Source organism: Stenella coeruleoalba, assembly GCF_951394435.1.
Source record: "Stenella coeruleoalba genome assembly, chromosome: 9".
NCBI lineage: Eukaryota > Metazoa > Chordata > Mammalia > Artiodactyla > Delphinidae > Stenella > Stenella coeruleoalba.
The window spans coordinates 64,174,494-64,197,630 of record NC_137155.1 but is presented as its reverse complement, the minus strand read 5'-3'; the positions used below and the strand labels follow the sequence as shown (position 1 = coordinate 64,197,630).

The 23,137-nt window shown below is 51.8% G+C and overlaps 1 protein-coding gene across 1 annotated transcript in view; it reads right to left on the bottom strand.

The window, feature by feature from the left end:
- Positions 1–601: 601 nt before the first annotated feature.
- EEPD1 (endonuclease/exonuclease/phosphatase family domain containing 1) overlaps positions 602–23,137 on the bottom strand; it is a 117,355-nt gene continuing 94,819 nt past the window's right edge. Inside the window, exons 4-8 of the mRNA XM_079931653.1 lie at positions 13,582–13,692; positions 10,048–10,182; positions 7,738–7,876; positions 3,209–3,403; positions 602–1,297 (exon numbers count right to left, since the gene is read on the bottom strand). Coding sequence (XP_079787779.1) covers positions 1,098–1,297; positions 3,209–3,403; positions 7,738–7,876; positions 10,048–10,182; positions 13,582–13,692 — 780 coding nt within the window. The 3' untranslated portion in view covers positions 602–1,097. The remainder of the gene's footprint in view (positions 1,298–3,208; positions 3,404–7,737; positions 7,877–10,047; positions 10,183–13,581; positions 13,693–23,137) is intronic.

The following is a 23,137-nucleotide window of genomic DNA, read 5'->3' as shown; positions in this document are numbered from 1 at the left end:
TTACAATCCTGGTCTCACGGGGACCTAAGTGAGAACCCAACCTGGGAAAGGAAGAGGGTGCCTGGTGGCAGTTAACCCACGCTTCCAGCGCCCCCCCCCAACACCCCTCACAAAGAAGGACCCTCCTTCCCTTGACAGTCCGGGGCTTAGCTTCCTGCGGATCCAGAATCAACAGCTATTCCTTGGGATCCGCAGAGGGAGGCTCTGGGTAGAGAATGAGTAGGCTGGGGAACTGGAGCGGGTGGGGAAGGAGGAAAGATCGTTCTGATGGAACGCTTGTCCAGCACAAGGGAACCCACGGTGTCTGGAGGCACAAATGGACCTTCAAAGTAACACACGGTCCGGCAAAGGGCTCAGAGGATGAAGCATGGGATGGGAGGGAGGAGACGATCTAAAGATTTTACAGAGGTCTCGGGGGGTCAATGAGGGTGTGACGGGTGCGTCTGCATGATCTCAAGGTGGGGATGTAAAAGGAGCTCCCGGGGTTCACCATGTTCAGGGCCCTGCAGGCCACAGCCCCCCCAGAGGCGTCAGAAGTGGGCACAAAACACACACAGCAGGGGACCCACCCCCAGGCTCTCGCTGAGGCCAGGCAGGTTCATCTCTGTTTATTTTTTCAAAACAAAACTAAAAATCATCACTCAAAACATTTGAGGAGAGTGCTCAATTTAAAAGCTTCATGGAATTTGCAGCCAGCACATCGCAGACTGGTGGTCAGAAACGGGAGCTCCCGGCATCGCCCGGGCAGGTCTCCGTCTCTGCCTGCAGCCTCCACTGCTGTTCCCTTCGAGCTGAGGTCCAAGCAGCGCGGTGGCCAGCCCAGGGCAGCGGCTGAGGTTGGCAGCATCCGCAGGTCAGAGGCTTTCCAGTTCTCCACGGGCTTCTGATTTGACCATCCAGCACCTTGAGGGCCCGACGTGCTCCCTCCCCCATGAGAGTCCAAAAGCATCTGCAAAGAAGGCAGGCGGGTCAAGTCCCGGGCGCTGGCGCTGTCAGAACGAGGACGAAAGGGCAGGCAGTTCGGGATCTGCATCTTCACCAGGAAGGGCAAACTCGTCGCCTCCGGGGTCAGGGGGTGGAAAACTGATTTGCTGTCATCATCGCTCGTGCTTAATGTTGGCTTCACTTCGCTCCAGGGTGACCCCGTTGCCATTCCGAGGGCCTTCCTTCCTGTTCCAGTCCTTCTCCGTGTAAAACTCGCCGAGCACGGGGCAGTGTTCAGAAGCCACTCCGCCCCAGGACCAGTTATCTGGAATCCAAGGGTTCGTGAGGCCTTCTCTCAGTACAGCCCAGTGGCCTGGAGGCAGAGGGAAGACAGACCCAGAAATCAGGATGGGGGACAGGGTGGAGGTCACAGGCTGGCGGTTGGAGGCCAGTGCTGTATGTCTGCAAGCCTGACAAGACCCCTCAAGTCAGCCGGCTTGTCTGTGCAAACGAGCTGCTTCAGCCCATTGGATGTGCCAGACAAGTGAGGGTTTACCGTGTAGGCCCTGAAACTACCCCGGGTCCAGGCCTCCTGCCCAGTCACACACCCGTCGGCCTACGTGTGGGGGCCGCCGCCTCACTATGCACCACTTCTAATCTGACCGGCAAGGCTAAGTGTTTGACACAGGGACACATGCCCTGCAAAGATGTCTAAAGCGAAGTGAAGGTCCTACTTCACAAAGCAAAGACACTGGGGCAGGGGGGCGGGGGCGTGGGGAGGAAGTTCTACAAAAAGAGCAAAGAAGAGAAAGTTACAGAAGTTTATGAGAAAGTAAAGGTATCTTTAAAGTCAAGATTTAGAAATACATGAAGCAGGAGGTACGTTTAAGAAACAATGAGGGCTTCCCTGGTGGCGCAGTGGTTGAGAGTCCGCCTGCTGATGCGGGGGACACGGGTTCGTGCCCTGGTCCAGGAAGATCCCACATGCCGCGGAGCGGCTGGGCCTGTGAGCCACGGCCGCTGAGCCTGCGCGTCCGGAGCCTGTGCTCCGCAACGGGAGAGACCACAACAGTGAGAGGCCCGCGTACCGCAAAAAAAAAAAAAAAAAACAATGAAATAGTCACAAAAGCAAGGACAGAGCAATTAGAAGCACTTGCACGGCCCTCAGTGAGAACCGTTGCGGATAATTAAGTGCATCCAGACCTGGGCTCTGGTGTGAGCTGTGCCTGCCCAGGTGACAGTTCCATGATGGTGGCACCTCCTCCCTGCACCTCGGTTTCTACAACTTAAGAGCAGGGGATAGATGAGACCATCTCTACCTTCCTCCCGGCCCCGCGCTCTCGGGCGCGCCAGTTCCCTTGGTGACAGCACTGCCCTCCCACCGGGCCCCAGGGCAGCCTGCCAATGGCCTTGGTCTGGCCAGCAGTGCGTTTCTCCAACTGCACCTTGCCTAGTTTGATGGCCGCCACTCCCTCTGAGACCCACTTTCTTCGCCCTTTGGATTCTCCCCTGACACCGTCCAACAGGAAATTCTAGTCCTGAGGATCTAAGTCTTGGCTGCACGCTGGGGTCTCACAGTGGGACCTCAGCGTTGGCACCTAAAGACTTTTTTAATGTCTCACTGAAGTATAATCTGCATCCACTGGTGCTTAGCAAAGCTTCCAGGTAGAACTGAGAACCACCGTTCTTGTCCTTCACCAAAAGACCTGCTGCTTCCACATTTCTGCTTATGACTGTTTCATGACCCAAAGTCTGTTCAGCAAGTGACTGGTTTGGGGGGGAGTGCTTTTCCGTGCTGAGATTACCCACCACACCCTGGTCCTGGCGGAGTCCTGTCTAAAGAACTTTTCCATCCTATCGTGATGCCAGATGACATGTCAGCTCACCTCCAACTGCTGCTCCTCAGGCCACAACACAGCGCCTGAATGTGACAGGGCTTGAGGAGTGTTTGCTGAAGGGGCTAAGTGTCCTTAAAATTAACCTAAGGTATCAGCTCATCTTGGAATTGGGGGATGCCGCCAGTCCGGAACCAGGTTTGCCCAAGACACACTTGCTTTGGCCCTGCTGCAGATCAGTGAATGCCTTTTATTATTTTTCACACCCGCTTCACTCTTAAAAGTGGCTCTGTTTGAATGATAATTATACAGCCACCTGAGCAATAACCTGATAAATGCCCACAGAGGAGGGAAGGTCACTCCTGGCTCTTGCTGAAACCAGATAATCCAGAACTGTCAGCTCAGACAGGCGATCCTCACTCTGTTTCCGAACAGCACTTGGGCTTTACCTGTGAAAACCTTCTTTAAGCTTTTACTGATCCAGATGTTGTCCAGAGTCTTCGAGCCTTGAGGATTCTTGGTGCTGATGTTGGTAAAGGTGTGTGCGGGGACCAGGTGGTGGAATTTTTCTTTCCTCAAGATATCATAGTCACTGCTGTCTGGCCCCTGGCCGAAATCTCCTAAAACTATCACCTCTTTTTCGCCTGGAAGTGGAAGAAAGAAATTCAGGAATGTAAGAGGTGGTGGGAAGTCAACACAACACGGACCACAACTCATTTAAGTAGGATCATGACTCTCTGAATTGACTCTCCAGGGTTAGGACTGTGGCGTGGTTCTTATTCTCCCAATTTTTCCAAATTCCTTGTCCAACAAACACCCCCCCCCCAACCTTTAGGAGTAGGTTAGTGACACATTTGGAAATGGGGGACAATGTGATAAGAGAGATCACCTCTGTTCCGGATCATGGGTTCCAAATCTTATAGCACAGAAAGCCCTGAGGGTCTTCCCCAGATATTTAACAAAAGCTCAACAAACATTTATTGAGTACAGAGGGAAGACCAGGTGAAGACACAGGGAGAGGACGGCCATCTACAAGCCAAGGAGAAGCCTCAGGAGAAACCAACCCTGCCAGCACCTTGATCATGGACTTTCCAGCCTCCAGAACTGTGAGAAAATAAATGTCTGTTGTTTATGCCACCCAGCCTGTGGTATTTTGTTAGGACAGCCCTAGCACACTAATACAGGGCCAAAGTGGAAAGCTTTTATCTTTCAGTATTTTCAACATTTCTCTCATAGTTTGATTTACTAGAATAAGTGGGATATTTATGAAGTATTTTCCAAAGTGAGGAGACACTCAGAAAGGACAGTGGGCCCCAGCTAGGCTCCCTGGGATTCCCATCCACTGCCTCACTGTCACTTCCTGTCTCGAGATTCCTTTCCGGGGAGCCACGTTGTCATAGGGAGTGGCGTTTCTGTTGCACCTTGTAAGGAAAGCTTTAAGCAAAGCAATTAATAAACTAGGGCCAAAGGCATCCGAGACACTCAGCAAAATCTTCCTGGACACGAATTATGTTGCGATAATAACGGCTAAAGAAATCTAAAGTGAAACAACACAAGCCACCAGCAGAGGGAACTCGCGCACCGCACATGACGCCCTCCTCCAGGGGACGTGACGGACAGCAGAGGACGGGAGCAAGGCCTTCCTGCTACCATTGTGTGGCCAACAGAGAGGTAACCGTAGCCCTCAAGCTAGATCGTAACAACCTTGGCACCCAAAGCAGGGCGAGCCCAACCAAGCTGTCTTGAGAAATCGGTGCCAACTTCCAACAGGAAAGCCAACTTGAGAAGAATACAAGTAACAACGCATATGTGGCCAGTGTCAATGACCCTCACTGTGCGCCGGGCCCTCCTGCAGGTAAGAAGCTGAGGCTCTGCGAGGTGGAAGGGCTTGCCCAAAGTCACCGAGCTAGCCCGCAAATCCAGGGCTCTTTACTAAGAGCTAGGATGGAAGAGCCCCACACATCTGGAACAGAGCCTGCTGCCTGGCGGACGCGCAATCAACACGCAGGAGAGAAATGATGGACGAAGCACGAAGAAAACCGCAGAATTAAGGTGCCGTGTATTTTTGAAAAGGAACGAAGAGAAAGAGGCTACCTTTATTGACTATCAAGGAAAACTGAAGTTAGGAAAGGCTGAGGCAGAAGGTTCCCCATATCATGAGAGAGGTTTTCATTGGGGTGCAGACCTGAAAAATTCGGGCCAAAAAAAGACAACTCTGAAACCAGGGGAGATGCTGGTGTCCTGGGTCAATAAGCCCAGCTCTGTGTAACTTCAGGAATGAAAATAACGGCTCTTTTTGAACTGGCAGGTCCCGTTTCTTACAACTCACCTTCTTTTGGTTAAAGTGGTTTGGTAATGACATCGAGACAGTCCTTGCCTCTAAGAATCCACAGATGTGCAGGCGCCTGATCTCTCCCAGGGAGCTGTGCGCCAGGGTGGGCTCCTGAGTCATTCTCTTAGTTTCCAGGAGTGAAGGGAGAATGCCTGGGGCTGACTTCCTCAGAGACCCTAGATTTACAAAATGCCAGCGACAATAGCAGGAGCCAGTCCCCAGCGGAAGAAGGTCTTACCCAGATGTCAAGCATGACTTTGCCCTGTTTCACTCTTGCTGAGTTCACAGAACAGGCCCCGTGGGGTCTGAAAGAAGAAACTTCCATCTGAGGATGGGCACTCCACCCCCAGCCCCTGCTGACTCCAACCTGAATACCAGACAAAGGCAGAAAGGCCCAGAGTTTGCTAATCAAATCGGCTCTGCTTACTCTGATAGAAAGAAGCCTGTGGAATAAAGGCTTAGTCTCTGTTTTAGCTGAGCCACCTCTGCTCATCGATTTACCCTTGTTGCCCCTCGGGCAGGCTGCAGCACTTCCTGAATCCTCGGCTCTGCCGTGTTAACAGCAAACTGGATGTTAGCTACAAGCAGGGGGACATGGGGACACAAGTCACTGTCCTTACATGGGCATGTCAAGGCCTAGCCAGGCTGTGGGTCAACAGTCCCCTGGCAACTTGGAACAATACCCTGCCCAGGTTTTCTGACAAAAACCTGCTCCCTGCCCGGATATCAGAAAAAACAGTGAGGGCCTAAGGTTATCAGAGAAGTTAGGAACTGGCATCTTGCGTTTCTGCTTCCGTGTAAAGGAAAAGCTTGAGATCAAGAACAATAGAAACGTCCACAGATTTAAAAGCTATCAAGTCATCCTTTTTAATAGGTTAGAAAGTAGCTGTAGAGGAAAAGCTTGAGATCAAGAACAATAGAAATGTCCACAGATTTAAAAGCTATCAAGTCATCCTTTTTAATAGGTTAGAAAGTAGCTGTAGGTGAACAATTTCCCACATAGCTGCTCCTTGGATGAAGTATCTCAACTTAAACATCTTTCCGACTTTTTTTTAGCCCAAAGACTCATAATTTAAGGAGAACGCTGGTCACAGCACAACCTGGTTTGAGATGTAAGCTGCCTAGCAGTGTTATCAGTGTTCATAACAGCATTATTTACAACAGCCAAAAGATGGAAAGAGCCCAAGTGTCCACTGACCGACGAATGGAATAGTCTTTGGCCCTAAAAAGAATTCTGACATATACTACGAGCCATGAAGACATAATGTCAGTTAAATAAACCAGCCGTAAAAGGACAAATATTGTAAGATTCCACTGACATGAGATACCTAGAGCGGTCAGGCTCATAGAAAACAGAAGGTAGAAAGGTGGCTGTCAGGGTCTGGGAGGAAAGGGAGAATGGGGAGTTCGTGTTTAATGGGTACAGAGCTTCAGTTCGGGAAGATAAAAAAAGTTCTACAGATGGATGGTGGTGATGGTTATAAAACAATGTCAAGGTACTTAATACCAGTGACTCGTCCACTTAAAAACGGTGAAGATGGTAAATTGCATGTTACGTACATTTTACCATGATAAAAATCTTTTCAAACTGTAAATGTGTCGTTTGACTGAGTTATTTTTGTAGCCAAATCTTCAAAAATCACCTTTCGGGGGGCACCAGTTCAACAAGGGAAAACAAGGCTTAGCGCCTGAGGGAATATTGGTCAAGACTCTAGAATATGGGAGAGAACTGCAGGCCTCCAGCTGTGAACCCTCACGTGGAGAAACTCAGTGCTCTGAAAAGCCAAGCCCGACGGAGCACATCCCAGTCTTTACAGCCGTGTCAACTTTTCCTTCTGGGAAACCACGCACAGAAAACCTGTGTTACTGGGGCAGGAGCCTGGAAAGCAGAGTGCCCCACCTTTCTTCTGAAGTTCTGTTCCTTTCAATGTTCTCTTAATCCCTCTGGCATTTTTGTGAGTCAACTCATGTCCGCTGAGCCCCTGCTATGTGCTGGGTCCTCCCTCAGACGGTTACCACGCCCCTGGGCGCCCTGTGAGGTTAGCACTGTCAGCCCCCATCAGATGGGGCTTGAAGGGTGGTGACTTGCCGGATGTCCTACAGCTGTCCTACAGCTGAAAGAGCTAAGATTAAAATCCAGCTTTTCTGTCGGCTTCAGGGCTCCTTTGACAAGGTCGGCATCCCACCACAGAGAAAAATTCAACTTACGGCTCGTCAGGACTTTCCCACTCCCCTTGTCACCAACTGTCTTTCACAAGAAGAGCAGGTGCAGATCTGCAGGAAGGACCACCACGGGGGCACACCCGGGGCAGCGGAGCCCACGATGGGTGTCACGGGGGAGGGTACCATCACTTAGTTTTTTCCCCCCTAATCCTTTCCATCAAAGAGAGGCTGGAGAGCCACAAAACCAACACCGTGGAACCCGCACGCTAGACCCACAGAGACAAAGCTGTCAGCATGCCCGGGGCAGCCGGGCTCCCTGGGATGCAGGCGGTATGGTGGTTTCCCATGCATTACTCAGCATGCATCGCCACCTACAGGACGGCCAGCCTAAGGGAGGGTAGAGATGCTCCGAAGAGATGACCCCCGCCTGCCCTGCAGAAGTGGGGGCTGCTGGCCCAGCCGCAGAGAAAGACGGTTTCCTACCTTTCAGGGTTTCCTGCAAGGTCTGCACGAAGCTAGCCCAGCAGTGGCTGTCACTGTGACTCTTGCTGGGGTTCTCACCCCCTGGGAGGGTCAGGGCTGCCAGGTGAAGGTTCACCAGGGTCAAGTCATGACTTCCCACCTGGGCAACAGGAAACAAATCATCAGGGACAGGCAGAGATGTTCTTCCTGCCTGTACCCGTTACCTCCGCCCCATGAATAGCTTCCTGCACGACACCGACAATGGGAAACGCACACAAGGCCAGCACCCCCCGGAGAGAAGGCAAGGCGGCCACCGGAAGAGTCTTCTGAGGCCCCTGCAGGACCGAGACCTGTCTTGTCCTATCGGTGTACCCCTTACATTTCACCCCCTACTCCTCCTTAGGGCCGGGAAAATTGGGCACATCTAGAAATGTCCAATTTTTGTAGCTTTTTTCCTTCTGAGCAGCTATGAGAGAGGAAGAGGCAGCTCTAGCAGCTGGTTAGCAGCTTCGTTAACAAAGCCCTGGGGCTCTTCCCCACGGGGCCAGCCCGCCACCCCCTGCCAGGACCCGCTGATGGGCCCTACCGCCTTCCCCCCTCCCCCTCCCCCATGTGTTCTCTTCCCTCCAGAGACCACTGCGCCCTGAGGTTTACTTTCACCTGATTTCAAACATGTGAAGAACGAAAGCTGCCCGAACCCTGGCGGCACACAGGCTATGCCCATCCTGTGTCCCCAGGGCAGGTGAGGAAGCGCAAAGTCGGGGTTGGTCTCCCAAGCACCGCAGCACTGCTCAGCTGCTCTGGGTTTGGCAACCCCGCCCTTCTGTTTGTCATGGCAACAAACACCAAACCCTACCAGGAAGTGGAGGTGCAGAGGGAGCCCCTGGGAAGTGGAGGCTACCAGTTTCGTTTTACAGATGTGACCCCGGTTTGCCAAGGCCAGTGCCCAGCCGGGAGAGCTCCCACTGCAGCTGTGGCTCTGACCCCGGGGGAACCACCGTAAGGCCGTGGGTGGGGAAAACCTGCCTGGAGAGAGAAGCCACATCTCTGTCCCTACAACTTGCCTGGCCTAGGATGAGACACAAAGTAGAGGAGGCTACGTGCCTGTCTAGGGGATCGCTTCATTTAGAGGATCTGGGCCAGTAATTTGTGATCTGAAAGCATTTCTCTTTGGCCATTAAAAACAGCCTGCCCCCTAGAGACACTGGCTGGTTCTGCCTGTTGCCTTGCTTGGCCAAAGCCAGTACAGTCACTTTACATAGAAAAGGGACCCAGGGAAGAGGTGATACCTAGCTGATTTATGCATCAGTACCATAAGCACAACACGCAGACACCCCCGGGTGTGTGTGTGCACACGGAACGCCAGCATCTCTGCAAGCACGGGTGCGAGGCGGGATGAGCTTGGGCTAGACCTCAACCAGAGTCACCACAGCCCCCAGCATATGGGCTGCCCCAGCCCCGTGCCACCAGGGAGAGACCGTGCTGAGGTCTGTGGCAACTCTCAGGCTCCAGAACTGCTCTGGAGCATAGAGAACCCAGACACCCTGCAGGTGGCTTGCTGGGGACCACTCCTGCCTGACCCTGTCACTTCACGGGGTTAAGGGCAGCTGCTGACTTGGTGATCTGTTTAGGCTGCTGCGTTCTCCTCCTTCCTGCTGCCCAGCTTCTGACTGTTTGCTGTGCCTTAATACTTCCCAGAGGCGTCCAGGGCAACCGAAGAGGCAGCTCAGTCTGCTCGCTGCTCCCGGCTCTGGTGAGACAGGGCTCACCTGGAGGTGTCAGTTACAAGGCTGCCCTCACCCCACCGCCCAGAAGCTTCTTCTGAGCTCCTTCCAAGCCCAAATGACCTCTCGAGGGTCCCCCCTCTCCCTGGTAAGAGAAGGGGGGTCCTCAGAGCAGTTCTGCTGCCCTCTAATCCAGCAATTCCCAAAGGCCCAGCATCCTTAACCAGCGCAGGGAGAACGGAAGAAGCACTGCAGGTGCTTTTGAAAACCGGACATTCTGTGTGTCTGGGGCAGGGTCCAGGAAACCCTGATTTTAAGAAAATCTCTCCAGGTGATTCTGCTGTTTATCAGGTTTGAAAGGCAACCACCTGATCTCCTTCCTGCCCAGATGTCAAAGTTACCAGAGCTATAGTCCCCCCAAATCCCTTTCATTCCTGCTCTGGACAAGTTCCCAGCCAAGGGAACCCCAAGAGTGCATGCTGACTCAGCCCTGAGAGAGAAGAAAACCAAAGCAAAAAGATGAGCTTCTCTGGCTCCCAGTTCAAAAGGGGACTTTTTTTCCTTTTTAGAAGGAGTGGCCCTTCACGGCAACATGAGCAAGCGGTACCTTGAACCTCACGAGGTACGGGCTGGGGCCTGTGGGCTTCCCGTGCCCATTGCCAGGCGAGCTCTCCTGCCAGGTGGCATCTCTCAGTTCCACCCCAGCCGCGGTGTCCCACAGGAACCCTGCAAACCCAGCGCCCTGCGGGAGAAGACGAGGCGTTAGTGTGCAGAGGGGTCTGTCTGGTGGCGGGGCTCAGCCCGGAGCTGGGGAAGCGGCAGGTGAGGCCAGGAGGAGACGAGGGGGGAAGCAGCAGGCTCTACACCGGGTCCTGGGGTTACCTGCCCAAGGCCTGTTTCTGAGACAAAAGCACATCTAAAAGCCACGGCATGTTCCTCCCTGTTCCCCCGCCAAATTTCCCAGACAGGCAATTTCAGAGAGCTGCACATACAGCCGGGGTGCCGGGGCTCTACTTTTGGGGGGATTGGGTGCAGCCCAGACTAGGCATGGAGTTATCTTTTTTTTTCTTTTGCGGTACGCGGGCCTCTCACTGTTGTGGCCTCTCCCATTGCGGAGCACAGGCTCCGGACGCGCAGGCTCAGCAGCCATGGCTCACGGGCCCAGCCGCTCCGCGGCATGTGGGATCTTCCCGGACCGGGGCACGAACGCGTGTCCCCTGCATCGGCAGGCGGACCCTCAACCACTGCGCCACCAGGGAAGCCCCCTGGAGTTATCTTTTTAATAATCGCCTCCCATGAGGTAGCCACTCACACGCCCATCTGTCAGATGAAGACTCAGTTGCTCAGAGAGGTTAAGTAACTCCCCCGAAACCCCACAGCTGGTAAAGGGCAATGCTGAGGGTCAAATGTAAGACTCCAAGGGGTGCTTTTGCTTACTGATTAGTTGCTGCTGATAGCAACTGGGGCCTGGCACCTAGCAGAAGCTCAATAAATATTTGCTGGATGAAGAGACGTCAGGGCTACCAGTCCCAGTGGTTTAGAACTGGTCAAAGGCCCTCCTCAGGCTTGCGGGGCTGCACACAGGGGTGTGAAGCCCCGGTGCAGGGCACTGAGAAGGCCGGTGAGTGGGGCGGATGGATGGGGGTGGTGTCGGCAGGGTCAAGGGCTTGGGGCTAAATAAACCCCTGCACCTCTGGCCATCAGAGGGGCCGCTCTGAACCTGCCTGCTTCGTGCTGCTGTCACCAGGTGGCTTGTGGAAAGAGAAAAGATCCCCCTGCCCCGATCCCAGCTGCTGGAGGCTCTGCTGCCCGGGTGGGATCAGCAGTGTCATCCGAGGGGCCGGCGATGCTCTTGCGAAAGAAGTGACTTTGCACATCCTGAGTGGCCTCTGCTGAGTCCCCAAGTTCAGCTCAGGTCCCAGCCACACGTGTGCTGAAGAGGGGGGAAGGAAGGAACAGTGTCCTGTGTGCCGTGCATTTTCTATTTTTAAATGACTGACTTGCCCACCCCGGTGAACGCGTGCTAGTTTAAGAGTGAGAAGACCTGGGTCTCATCCCCTCGAATCACTCAGCCCTGGGACCTCGGGGGAGCCACTCTGGTTTTCTAAACCTGTTTCCTCAGGCGTAAAGTGAGGGAAATGCATTTGCCCTGTGGGCTTCAGGGGGCTGTCCCCCCATTTACTGTTTCCCAGGCAGTGGTGCCAGAGTAACGTCCCTAAAGTACTGCTCACGTCCCCTTCTGCTTAAAATCCTTCAGTGGCTCTGCGGCCCACTGCCCTCTGGGCCCTCCGGGTGGGCACCTCCCTGCTCAGTGCTGCCTTTCATGCCTGTTCACCTATGTTCCCAGCAAGCCTGGGCCTTTCTGGCCTCACCAGGCTGTGCAGGCTGCGCTTTCCACTGCTGGTTCCTTATACCCTCGGCAACAACTGGCTAAACTGGACCAGCTGCAGCCTGCGACGGGTACCAGCTCCCCCTACATCTGCCTGCCGCCTCGTGTGTACCCCGCCAGGCGCTGGCTTATGTCTGTCAATCAAGCATTCAGTGCACATTATCTTGTAAAATCCTAGAGCCACCCTGTGAGTTGAGGGAGGGGCTGCTGCTCCCATTTTACAGATGAAGGAATTGAGACTGAGAGATCTGAGTGGCAGCCACACGCTGTTCTCCAATGGCCTTGACACCTGACCTGGAGTAGGGTTACCTGGCCTGTCCCTCCAAGAGCCTCCGTCAGGCTCAGTCAAGCCCCTGGGCAGGGCTGGGTCACTGGGTCTATTTTTCTCACCGTGAATGTCTGGCATATAACATAGTGCCTGGCACATAGTAACCTTTTCAACGATTTGCTGAACAGATGAAAAAAGAGTGTTAAATGGACCGTAAGAGCCCTGTGAACCTACATATTTGTGTAAAGTGCTATTAAAAAAAGGTGGGCTTCCCTGGTGGCGCAGTGGTTGAGAGTCCGCCTGCCGATGCAGGGGACGTGGGTTCGTGCCCCGGTCCGGGAAGATCCCACATGCCATGGAGCAGCTGGGCCCATGAGCCATGGTCGCTGAGCCTGCGCGTCCGGAGCCTGTGCTCCGCAATGGGAGAGGCCACAACAGTGAGAGGCCCGCGTACCGCAAAAAAAAAAAAAAAAAGCAAGGTGGTATCAGAACTATTTCTACATGGACTGAGAAGGGACGGCTATGAGCTGGAGTGGTAAAGACCAGATACCTTCCAATTTGGCTGCATTTCCAGCCTCCTTGTGAATGTACGCTGGCTGTTACCTGCAGGAACCACTTACACCCCAAAACCCAGAGAAGTAAGATTTACATCACACTTTAAAGTAGTAGCTAAAAAGAGAGCTTATTGTCAAGAAGTGACTGGATAGTTTTAATCCAGTAAACATTTATAAGTTAAAAGCCCCAAATCTCAAATATCACTCAGATGAGTATAATTTATATGTGTTTATAAGCATATTAGGTATCCTAGAGATAAAAAATATAACATCTGCATTTATGGGAAAATTATGTAATGATATAATCCACTCATAATTAAGTATCAGGAGTCTTTTTTTTAAAATCTAAAACTCCACTGATATTGAATATTTCCAGTGAGTAAAAACTGCTCTTGAATATCATAGGTAGGAGTGAAAATGTATACATTACAGAGATTTACCCAAACCCATATGGGCAATACTAATGAAAGAAAATTCAGAATTAAAATCTGCTGAAATCTTCCACAGAGCATTTCCATACGCACAATTCCTACCACTGAAAGCAAACACTTCACGTATGAATTAAGTGAATCTGAAGTTTTCAGTCAATGAACAATGGGCTCTCCACAAACTTGGCAGAAGCTAGAACTGTGGAGGAGGGATTAGGAGCACAAAGGACAGAAATGCCCCATTTGCTGCCTTGGCTCCAGACAGGATTTCTCCTTTCCTCCCAACACCCAAACTCCCATTTCCGAATGGGCGGCAGTGCATTCCTGATCCAAACAGGAAAGGAGAACCAGGGCATTTTGAAACAAATGGCCCAGAGCTAAAAAATGGGCAGAAATACAAAATTACATCAACGATGTTGGCAAAGGAAAATAATTTTAAATGTCTGTGATCAGGGGAAAAGAAAATGGAAAGGAAAGCCCAGTTCTGCAGATGAGGGCGTACCTTCTGAAGCTGAGTCGTGGGCTTCTCCGAAACAACGGCCTTCCAGCATCCTCGGGGCCCCTTCCACTTGCGGATGTTGGGCAGGATTGGCTGGTTTAGCTCCGTACAGAACTGTAAAGACAGAGCACAAGTCAATATGTGTTCCCGCCTAAAGCCGTTCCCGCTGCAGGCGGCCCGAGGAGCCAGAAAATGTGTGATCCTGACTCATCCGCCTGATTCAGACACTTGTCAGACTTCAGCCCTGTGTTCTCAGAAACCGGGGTTTGCGAAGACCTGGATGGCAAAACAAGTGCCACAAGTTAAAAAGCAAACTGTCTACCCGTGAAATACATAATTATCACTGGGGGACTCAGCTCACAGCAATCGATTCTCTTTGTAGCATTTTACCACAAATAGTTCAAAACAAGTTGTCAGAATCCTTTTAATCCCTGTAAAACCAGTGGTTAAGGTCCCAGAAGGCTCTAGATAGGTATCAAATGAAGAGGAAAAAAGATGAATACATGGTGTCTTGTCTTCCCACCGCTTATATTAGAGGCGCAAAAACTGACCCCCAGAATGTAGTCAATAGTGAAATAACTTTGTGTGGTGACAAATGGTAACTAGACTTAATGTAATGGTCGTTTCATAAGGTATAAACATGTCAAATCACTATGTTGTACATCTGAGACTAATACAATATTGTAAGTCAATTATACGTCAATTAAAAAAACACCAACTGACCCCCCCACCCACCTTCACCGTGCACCACTATATTGTTCACCTTGGTTTTCCTCTGAGAAGAAAGCCCTCCTGTCGTGGATGGTAACTACGCCCCGTGTGTGTTTGTGGGGTGAGCTTCCTTTTGCTTATGTGTGTTCCACCAGTACAGTACCGTAAAGCGACTTTATCATCAAGGCAAAATAAAATTGCACAAAGTAAAATGAGGAGTTGAAAAACTACGGGCTTCAGAGTGTGTGGACCGGTTCCTTTAACTCATGACTCAAAACACAACCCCATCTCTTAGGGCTGGTTCTTTTGAGTCGACCCCAGAATTTGTCAGATTTGGGCTCATCTCATTTGAGATTCTCTGACAGCTGGTACTGCCCCTTCCCAGTGACACCCTCCTGTCCCTTTGCTTCAGGACCTTGGACCACCCCACTCATCTCTTTCTCTGCCCGCCTTCTGGAGGCATCATTGCTATCTCTTTTTTTTTTTTTTTTCCGGTACGCGGGCCTCTCACTGTTGTGGCTTCTCCCGTTGCGGAGCACAGGCTCTGGAGGCGCAGGCTCAGCGGCCATGGCTCACGGGCCCAGCTGCTCCGCGGCATGTGGGATCTTCCCAGACCGGAGCACGAACCCGTGTCCCCTGCATCGGCAGGCGGACTCTCAGCAACTGCGCCACCAGGGAAGCCCCATTGCTATCTCTTCAATCAGCTGCCCTGGACTAACCTCACTCAGCCCCACAGCTTCAGCTTATACCTCTATCCCAAAGGCCCCCAAATCTGTACCTGCAGCTCAGATTCCTCTCTCGAGTTTTGAATTGTATTTCAACTTCCTTTTTTAACATTCCCATCTGAAGGTTTCCATAGAAGCACACACCCAGCAGGTCCCAAAGGAACATGCCGTTCCCCTCCCCCCCATGCCCATCTCAGTTCCTGGCATTTGCATCCTTCCAGCTGCTCTGCCTCTTCCCTCTCCTCCCACATGCCAGCGCTTACCAGTCCCCACCCTGCATCACGTGTGTCTGGAGTGTCCTCTTTCTGTTCTCCAGCACCACTGTTGTGGCCCGTTTTCAGAACCCATTTTCTCTCACCTGGGTCACTGGCGTAGCTTGTAGAGGTCTCCCTGCCTCTTTGTCATTCGATCACCTACCATCCGTCCACTGGGTAACCTGTGACGTCTATGCTGACGTACCACCCCTGTGGTTCTCAAAGTGTTGTCTGGGGCCCAGGAACAACAGCATTACCTGGGAACTTGTTAGAAATTCTCTGGCCCCATCCGAGACCTACTGTATCGGAAACTCTAGGCTGAGGCCCGGCGACCTGTGTTTTAACAAGCCCTCTGATGCCTGCGAAGGTCTGAGAACCACTGCAGCTGCCACATCCTCCCTAAGCATCCGCCCCAGATTTAGGTGGCGCTGTGGGCACACAGCCGTCAGCTGGCAGCCCCCTCTGGGAATGCCTCAGCTGCAGACAGCTGCACTCGCGCCCTTCCTGGGAGGCTCACATCCAATGGCTGAGAGATGCCAGGGTCTAAGGGCCTGTTCGCTGCTCTCCCATTGCTCATGCTGCAAGAGGGAAGACGAGGCATAAGCAAGTACTCAGCCAGTCATTGCCATAGTGACAAGCGCTATGGAGAAAATGAGACCAGGCAAGGACGGAGCCTGCTGGGAGGGCTTCTCTAGATGGTTACTGTTCTAGGAGTCATGCTGCTTTGACAGTTATGTGTTTACGTGCCTACCTCTCCCCAGCGGTGGACACCATAAGGGCAGGGACTGTCCCCAAGTCACCTTTATAAAACCCACCTGACACAGAGCATGGCGCCCAGTGACGCTCTGCTGGTGAACCAGGAAACTCCAAGGAAGACCACAGTCCTCAAATCCATGTATGATAAACAAAAGGAGGGATTTCTTCTTGAAGCTAATTATTTAAATAATTGCCTCAATTTTAACCTGACTTTGAGTTTGCCTGGGAAGTGTTCTCTCTGGGATTTGGTCATCAGTGACTTTTACCCATTCCTCTTTCAACACTGCCACGGATGGTGTTATTCCCGATGGGGGGCTTTTGCCTCGGATGAATCCCCATGGCCAGATGGTCCTGGCTGGTAGCCATCCTCGGGTAGGAAATGAAGCACTTGGGAAAATGCTGGTGGAATTTATCGACTCTAATTTTAGGGATCCAGCAGGAAATGCACTTCCAGAGGGTCCGATCTCCTGCCAGGCGATCATTTACGTGCTGAGCGCTCATTAGAGCCGAATCCAAGAATCATTAGAAAGGAGAGCAGCTCTCCACTGCCCATCTGGTGCCTCACTGCTCTCCACGCAGGGGGTCCCGAACCTGGCTGCTCGCCCGAATCTCTGACGATGCCCCCTGGGAAGCTCTAGTTTTAAAAAGCCCCCGAGGTGATTAGCTAATCAGCTACATTGGAGAGCCCGGGCTTCTGGGGTCAGGCTGTGCTGGGAAGAGTGATCTGCAGGCAGCCAGAAAGCTCATCTCTCCTGACCCTCACAGGACCTTCAGACACCTGAAGACAGGTGAATCTCCCATTCACGCCCCAAACGCCAGCCCAGCTTAAACATTCCCGCTGCTGGCAATGCCACTTTGAAGGGAGGGGTCAGAACGGTGAGGAGGTGGCACAGGCTGGCACTGCTTTCCATGCACACCGCTCTCAAAGATGTGCCAGTTAGCCCAAGTGTGATCATCAGTATCCCCTGGGAACCTAAAATGCTACTGGATTAGAGTCTCTGGGTGGGGCCTGGCAATCTGCATTTTAACAGCCCCTCCAGGTGACTCTGACTCAAGTTTAAAGTTGGTGTTATTAAATGAAGGAAAGACACTCTCCTCTTTCTTTGTTTTATATTTAAAAGCCTTTCTGTCACAGGTAAACTCTGGGAGACAAGGAACCATGATTCCTGAACCCTAAGGGCCGCCTGTACTTTGTACCTCTGAAGTCTCTTGGCCCACAGAATAGATGACTCCTCCCTCTACCCTCTTCTTCAGTATTTCTTATGTTATTAGGGATGAGAAATAATATAAGGGACCAGGCAGAACAGTGTTTACGGCTGAAAGCATTCTATGCTCCAATTTTCATGATCAGCATTAGGTAAGGGGTAGGTATTTTCTTCTATTTCTAGGACTGAAAAAAGTACTGCCAGCTCGTTAACTTAGCTGACTGTCTGCGCTAACAGCTTGCAGCAAGCCTAAGGAGGGGGGCACCTTTAAATTCTTGCTACTCAGAGAGTGGTCCATGGACCAGTAGCATGAACATCACCTGGGAGTCTGTTAGAAAGGCAAGCTCTCAGGCCCATCTCACATCTAGCGCATCGGAATCTGCACTTTCACAGGATCCCATGGTGATTCACAAGCTCGGCAAGCTCTGAGCACCCTGCTCCAGAGCGCCTCCTCTTCTGTACACACCACCCCTATTATCCCCCCCGCCACCGACAGTCCACATCCTACCAGTTATTCGGGAGTGAGGTGCAACCCAGAAAGATTACGCCCAAACGTAAGTGAGTTTACGTTCAAGATTGCACAGCTGACAGAGGTTGCCGGGGGTGGGGGGGTGGGGTGGGGTGTGTGTGTGTATGAACTGAGGTCTGTCTCCTGACCTGCCACCTCCTGGCCAGAACAGGTGAACAGGCGGGGCCGGGCAGGCAGCAAGGGGTGTGGCCAACCGGCCTTTACCAATCCTTAGATCCCATCTCCCAAAAATTTCAAAGGAAAACAAAAGCATCCTCTGAGAGCCCTCAACCTGAACCCTGCCTTAAGCTGATTTTTGGTTTTGTTTTTGTTAAGAACGGCTGGTTCTCAACTTTTATGCCTCGCCCACATACCAGAAGGGAGAAATGATACTCGTAAGGAAAAGTGGCTCACCAGGGCAGAAAGGGTGGAAATGGAGGGGGAAGGTGAGTGTGATTGGAAAAAAGCCTCCCAGGTAACCGTGATCTATGCAGCCCCAACAGGAGTCCTCCTACCTGCCACCGGTGTTTCTAAAGCCCCATTGTCTGCCTCCGTCAGAATTACTCCGCCTCTTATTTTCAACCGCAGATTTGCCCACCTTACTGAATCAGTATCTCTGAGGTTAGAGCCAAGGTATGCACTTCTGACAAGTTCCCCAAACAATTTTTTTTTTTTTTTGCGGTACGCGGGCCTCTCACTGTTGTGGCCTCTCCCGTTGCGGAGCACAGGCTCCGGATACGCAGACTCAGCGGCCATGGCTCACGGGCCCAGCCGCTCCGCGGCATGTGGGATCTTCCCGGACCAGAGCACGAACCCGTGTCCCCTGCATCGGCAGGCGGACTCTCAACCACTGCGCCACCAGGGAAGCCCCCCCAAGCAATTTTAAACCAAAGTTTTAGAAGCTTAGACAACTGTTGCTTTAGAACTCGGCCTTCGCATTTTTAACACCTGTGGTCGGGAAAGACAGCTTTTATTGTTCAAAACAAATAAATACCACTTCAGCTCTCCCACCCTGCCCAGTGGAAGCATCTGACCGAGGCCCTTTGCAGATCACCCCGTAGGATAACACATAGAGGGAGCCTGGCCACCGTACGGCAAAAAGCGTGCAACAGATATTTACTGAATGAATGAATCAAAGGCGTGTCTCTGGGGGAATCCCACCTTATGGCTTCTCTCTCCCAGGATAAGTTACAAGAACCCCCATGGGCTGGACTTGTTTCTCGAGCTTCAGATCAAGTAGGGGTGATGTCACCATCCTTTAGCACCTGTCCCACAACCTGCTGGTCAGATGGCAGAACTTGATCGTCAAGGCCAAATCCACCCCACCCTTCACCTTGGCAATAAGGCGCCTCAAGACAGACATTTAAACTCCAATCTCCAAGTTGTCCAAGGCACCGGCATTCAGGAACGTCAGGTCCTAAAAGTCAAGATTCCTTTGGCTACACTTAGAATGTGATGCACGTCGGGTCTGCCTGGATCACTGGACTCTGTTCATCTCTGCAGTGACAAAAGGTTCCAAGGCTTGACACAACTGATTTTTGCTTGTGGACCTTTGGACTTTGTTTCTTCCCTTCTACCCTTCCCCCTTCCTGAAATGAATACTCCTTAGTTCATCTGGTCCTGATTGGAAAATAACAATAGGAAAGGTGTTCCAACCTCACTCAGTGGCGTGTCCAGGCACCGCCAAGCTCAGCGGTCCCTTCATCTTCCGCATCCAGTTAAGGTGAAAGGAAACCTGAGGCTCTGTGTGCTGGTTATAAAGACATCCTGCTTCGTGCTGACTGCACAGTCAGCTGGAGACAGAATGTCAGAGTACGGGCAGGCGTTTCCAAAGCAAACTCCAAATGGCTACCCTTATCCCGCTTCCTGGACGGTGGGGGGAGTTGGGGGGTAGGGAGGGTATGTTTTCACTTGGAATCCTCTGGGTCAAATTTCCGGATGAAGTTGCTTCCCTGAGTTGGCTATTTCGCTTGCTTTCCTGATTCTGGAGGTGACTTCTCTTTGAGTCTGGAGGTGACTTTTCCGCTTGTCAACCACCAATTCCCTCTGTGCACTCAGCTCTTGGAAACACGGTGTATTGTGGTGGATGGAGAGGCACAGGTGCCTTAAAAAGATAAACTTCCATCATAAAAGAAAGCAGCCCTGTATTAAGTCAGGCAAGGTCAAAAGACTCGAGCAAATCACACAGACAACATTTTGTGAAATGTTAATAGTGAGCAAGGGCTCATCTTTGCCAGGACGGTCAACCACACCTATGTGATAGCCAACGTTAGAAGCCAGCACATCTCTGGGTACCTGGCAGTGATCACGTGGAGAGTGAAACCGAGGAATGGGTAGGGGCACTAAAAACGTCAACACACTCTCAGAAGAACACTGGGCAGTGCAAAAGCCCAGTTACGCCTGGAGCAGTATTAATCATGTTTGGCCTTTGGACTGTAACAAATAAGCTTATTACAAAGTTTTCTGGGCATATTTAGACTTTAAGATGTTGATATTTTGTAAGGCCACATTGCCTACGGGGCAGCAATACGCTCAAGTTACTGTGCTCTTTCCTTCTAAGCGCTAAGTGCCTTAACGGTTCCTAGGCGTCTTAAAGGCCCTGGTCCACCTCTCCCCAGAGCAGGGCACACACACAAAATGTACCATGGACATAGGGCAAAAGTGAAGAGTCTTTCACTCGCCTTTCTCCCCCAATCTGTATGGAAGAGAAAGAGATTGTTCTCACAGAGCCAGGGTGAGGTGTGGTCACCTCTGCTCAAATGCAAACACAGGAACGTATCCCAGAGGGGAGACAGGTGCAAGGTGGGACAGAGAGCCGTGTGTTTGGGGCTCCAGGGCCGCTCTGAGCCCCTCACACAACACTGCTGCAGCACTGCTTCTAAAAGCCTTTCCCAGAGGCCCTGGAGTCCATGGAGGGAGAGAGGGAAACCATTCCTCTGCCCCTTGGGGGCTCACTGAAAAACTATCACTTTCTAATATTGAGAGAAAGAACTGGGCTTGATTCCTTGTAGCTTTGGAAGTGTCCTCAGAGGGCCACTTTCAGGGGCTGGAAGAAGGGGAGCTTGGAGGAGCTCGGGACCCCAGCCACCCCTGGCATTTGACCTCTTTGGGTCTCTATCTCCCCATGTGTAAAGTGAAGGGATGGGAGGAGATGACTCCCCCCCCACCAAGGGTACTTCCAAGTTCCAACACAGCATGATTCCAGAACACTAGGAGGAGAGGGTAGAGGAGAGAGGGAAAGGCAGGAGGGTGGGGGGAGAGAAGTATAAAACTGGGAGAGAAAATACAGGATTCTCAGAAACATGAACACTCCTTTCTCCCTCTTTCTCTGTCATAATCGCCACATGAACTCCATAAAGAAGCTGACTGCGTCACACACAGGGCACTGGGTTAACTTTCCAAAGGCTTTCTCCCCAACGCGGAGAATGGATTCCACTCTTCCAAAAACCAGCCTCAGCTTTCCTTAACATGCCCTAAGCCCCATCTGAAGACTCCTTGCTGAAGTGCCTAAAATAAGAGCTTACTTTTAATAGGTAGCAATTCTAATAGGTTAAGTTTGGGTATATCCAGCAATAGTAAGAAAACACAGGTGGCCAATGACCCCCGGCCAAGTTAGCTTCTGAACCCTGTGAAAGAGAGAGAGCCAGAGGCAGGAGGAAGGGCGAGGGAAGGGAGCCAGCATTTATTAAGTGGGCGATTGTCACGTATTATCACATTTGATCCTAATGACCATCCTGTGAGGCAGTTAATAATTCTCTCATGTGACACGTGAGGAAAGCAGGGCTCAGAAAGGGAACACGGCAAGGTCACCCACTGCCGGAAAGTGGGCCGGGGAGGGTTAAACCTGGGGTAGCCAACTCTACTGGTCCAATGCACTTAACTCAGGAGAGAAGGCTCAGAAAACACAAATTAAGCCAACTGCCCTGTGTGACAATGTGTGTGTGGGTCCTCTGGAGCTAAAAGCTGCACCACCACCACCCTGCTAATGTCAGTTTCCTCACCTATGCACCAGGCTGCCTGGGTCCTGAGGACGCTGCTCTCCCGGGAAGGTCAACACATCAGACTACAGGCTTCCTCCTGGTAGGGGCCAGGGACCGGTGGGACACACAGCCAAGCATTTAGAGCTTTATAGGGGAGCCCTTGCCCTAAAAGCTCAGACCCCTGCTTTTCCATCCGTCCGGAGAAGCAATGGGCTTACCGCCCTTTTATCACTCTGCCCGCGAGCCCCAGCTAGGTCAGCTGCAATGAGCACACTCCTCCATAGGGACCCGAGAGGATACTGCGGGACTGTTCATCCTTGTTTAAACATTCTTAGCATGCTGAGGAAGATACAAAGCAACCAAGGAGACATCCCCTCAGCCTCCACAACCAGCTAATCATCAGCTGCTTTTTCAGAGTCAAGGGAAGTAACACCCACATGCCCCCCGTCAGCGGAGCAGCTGCTGGTCCTGGTAGCTTCTCTTCCGTGCTCCCAGGAGTTACTCAGCACATGTTTCCTGAACAAGATGGTTAAACATAAGCGTGGGGGGTGGAGGGGACTTCGCAAGGGCAATTAGATTCTTTGTGCAAGGGCAATTATAAAATGGAGAGTAAGAGGGAGTTGAAGATTCATGGAGATGGAAGCCAGGCTAGGACGGGAAGGGAGAGGCATGCGGGGGGCCTGGGACCCTCCTGTGGGGATTCCACACTCCTATGCTGCCACCGTCCTCATCATCCCTTGTTTCTGCTCTTCAGGGACATTTCCAAAGGTTCTTCTCTTTGGATGCTAAGACTCTTAATCTGAGATGCGAGTTAAGACTGTGCTAGTAATTTTGGGGTTTTTTTCCCCCTTCCCTTTCTTTCTTTCTTTCTTTACTTAGGCTGTGTTGTGTCTTAGTTGCGGCATGTGGGATCTTTAGTTGCAGCATGCGGCCGCATGCAGACTCTTAATTGCAGCATGCATGCAGGATTTAGTTCCCTGACCAGGGATCAAACCCAGGCCCCCTGCATTGGGAGGGTGCAGTCTTAACCACTGGACCACCAGGGAAGCTCCTCCCCTTCTCTTTATTATTTTTTAAATTATTTTTTAAAAAATAAATTTATTTATTTATTTTTGGCTACGCTGGGTCTTTGTTGCTGTGCGCAGGCTTTCTCTAGTTGCAGCGAGGGGTGGCTACTCTTTGTTGCGGTGTGCGGGCTTCTCATTGTGGTGGCTACTCTTTGTTGTGGAGCATGGGCTCTAGGAACGCGGGCTCAGTAGTTGTGGCTCGTGGGCTCCAGAGCGCAGGCTCAGTAGCTGTGGCGCACGGGCTTTGTTGCTCCACGGCATGGGGGATCTTCCCGGACCAGGGCTCGAACCTGTGTCCCTTGCATTGGCAGGCAGGTTCTTAACCACTGCACCACCAGGGAAGTCCCCTCTCC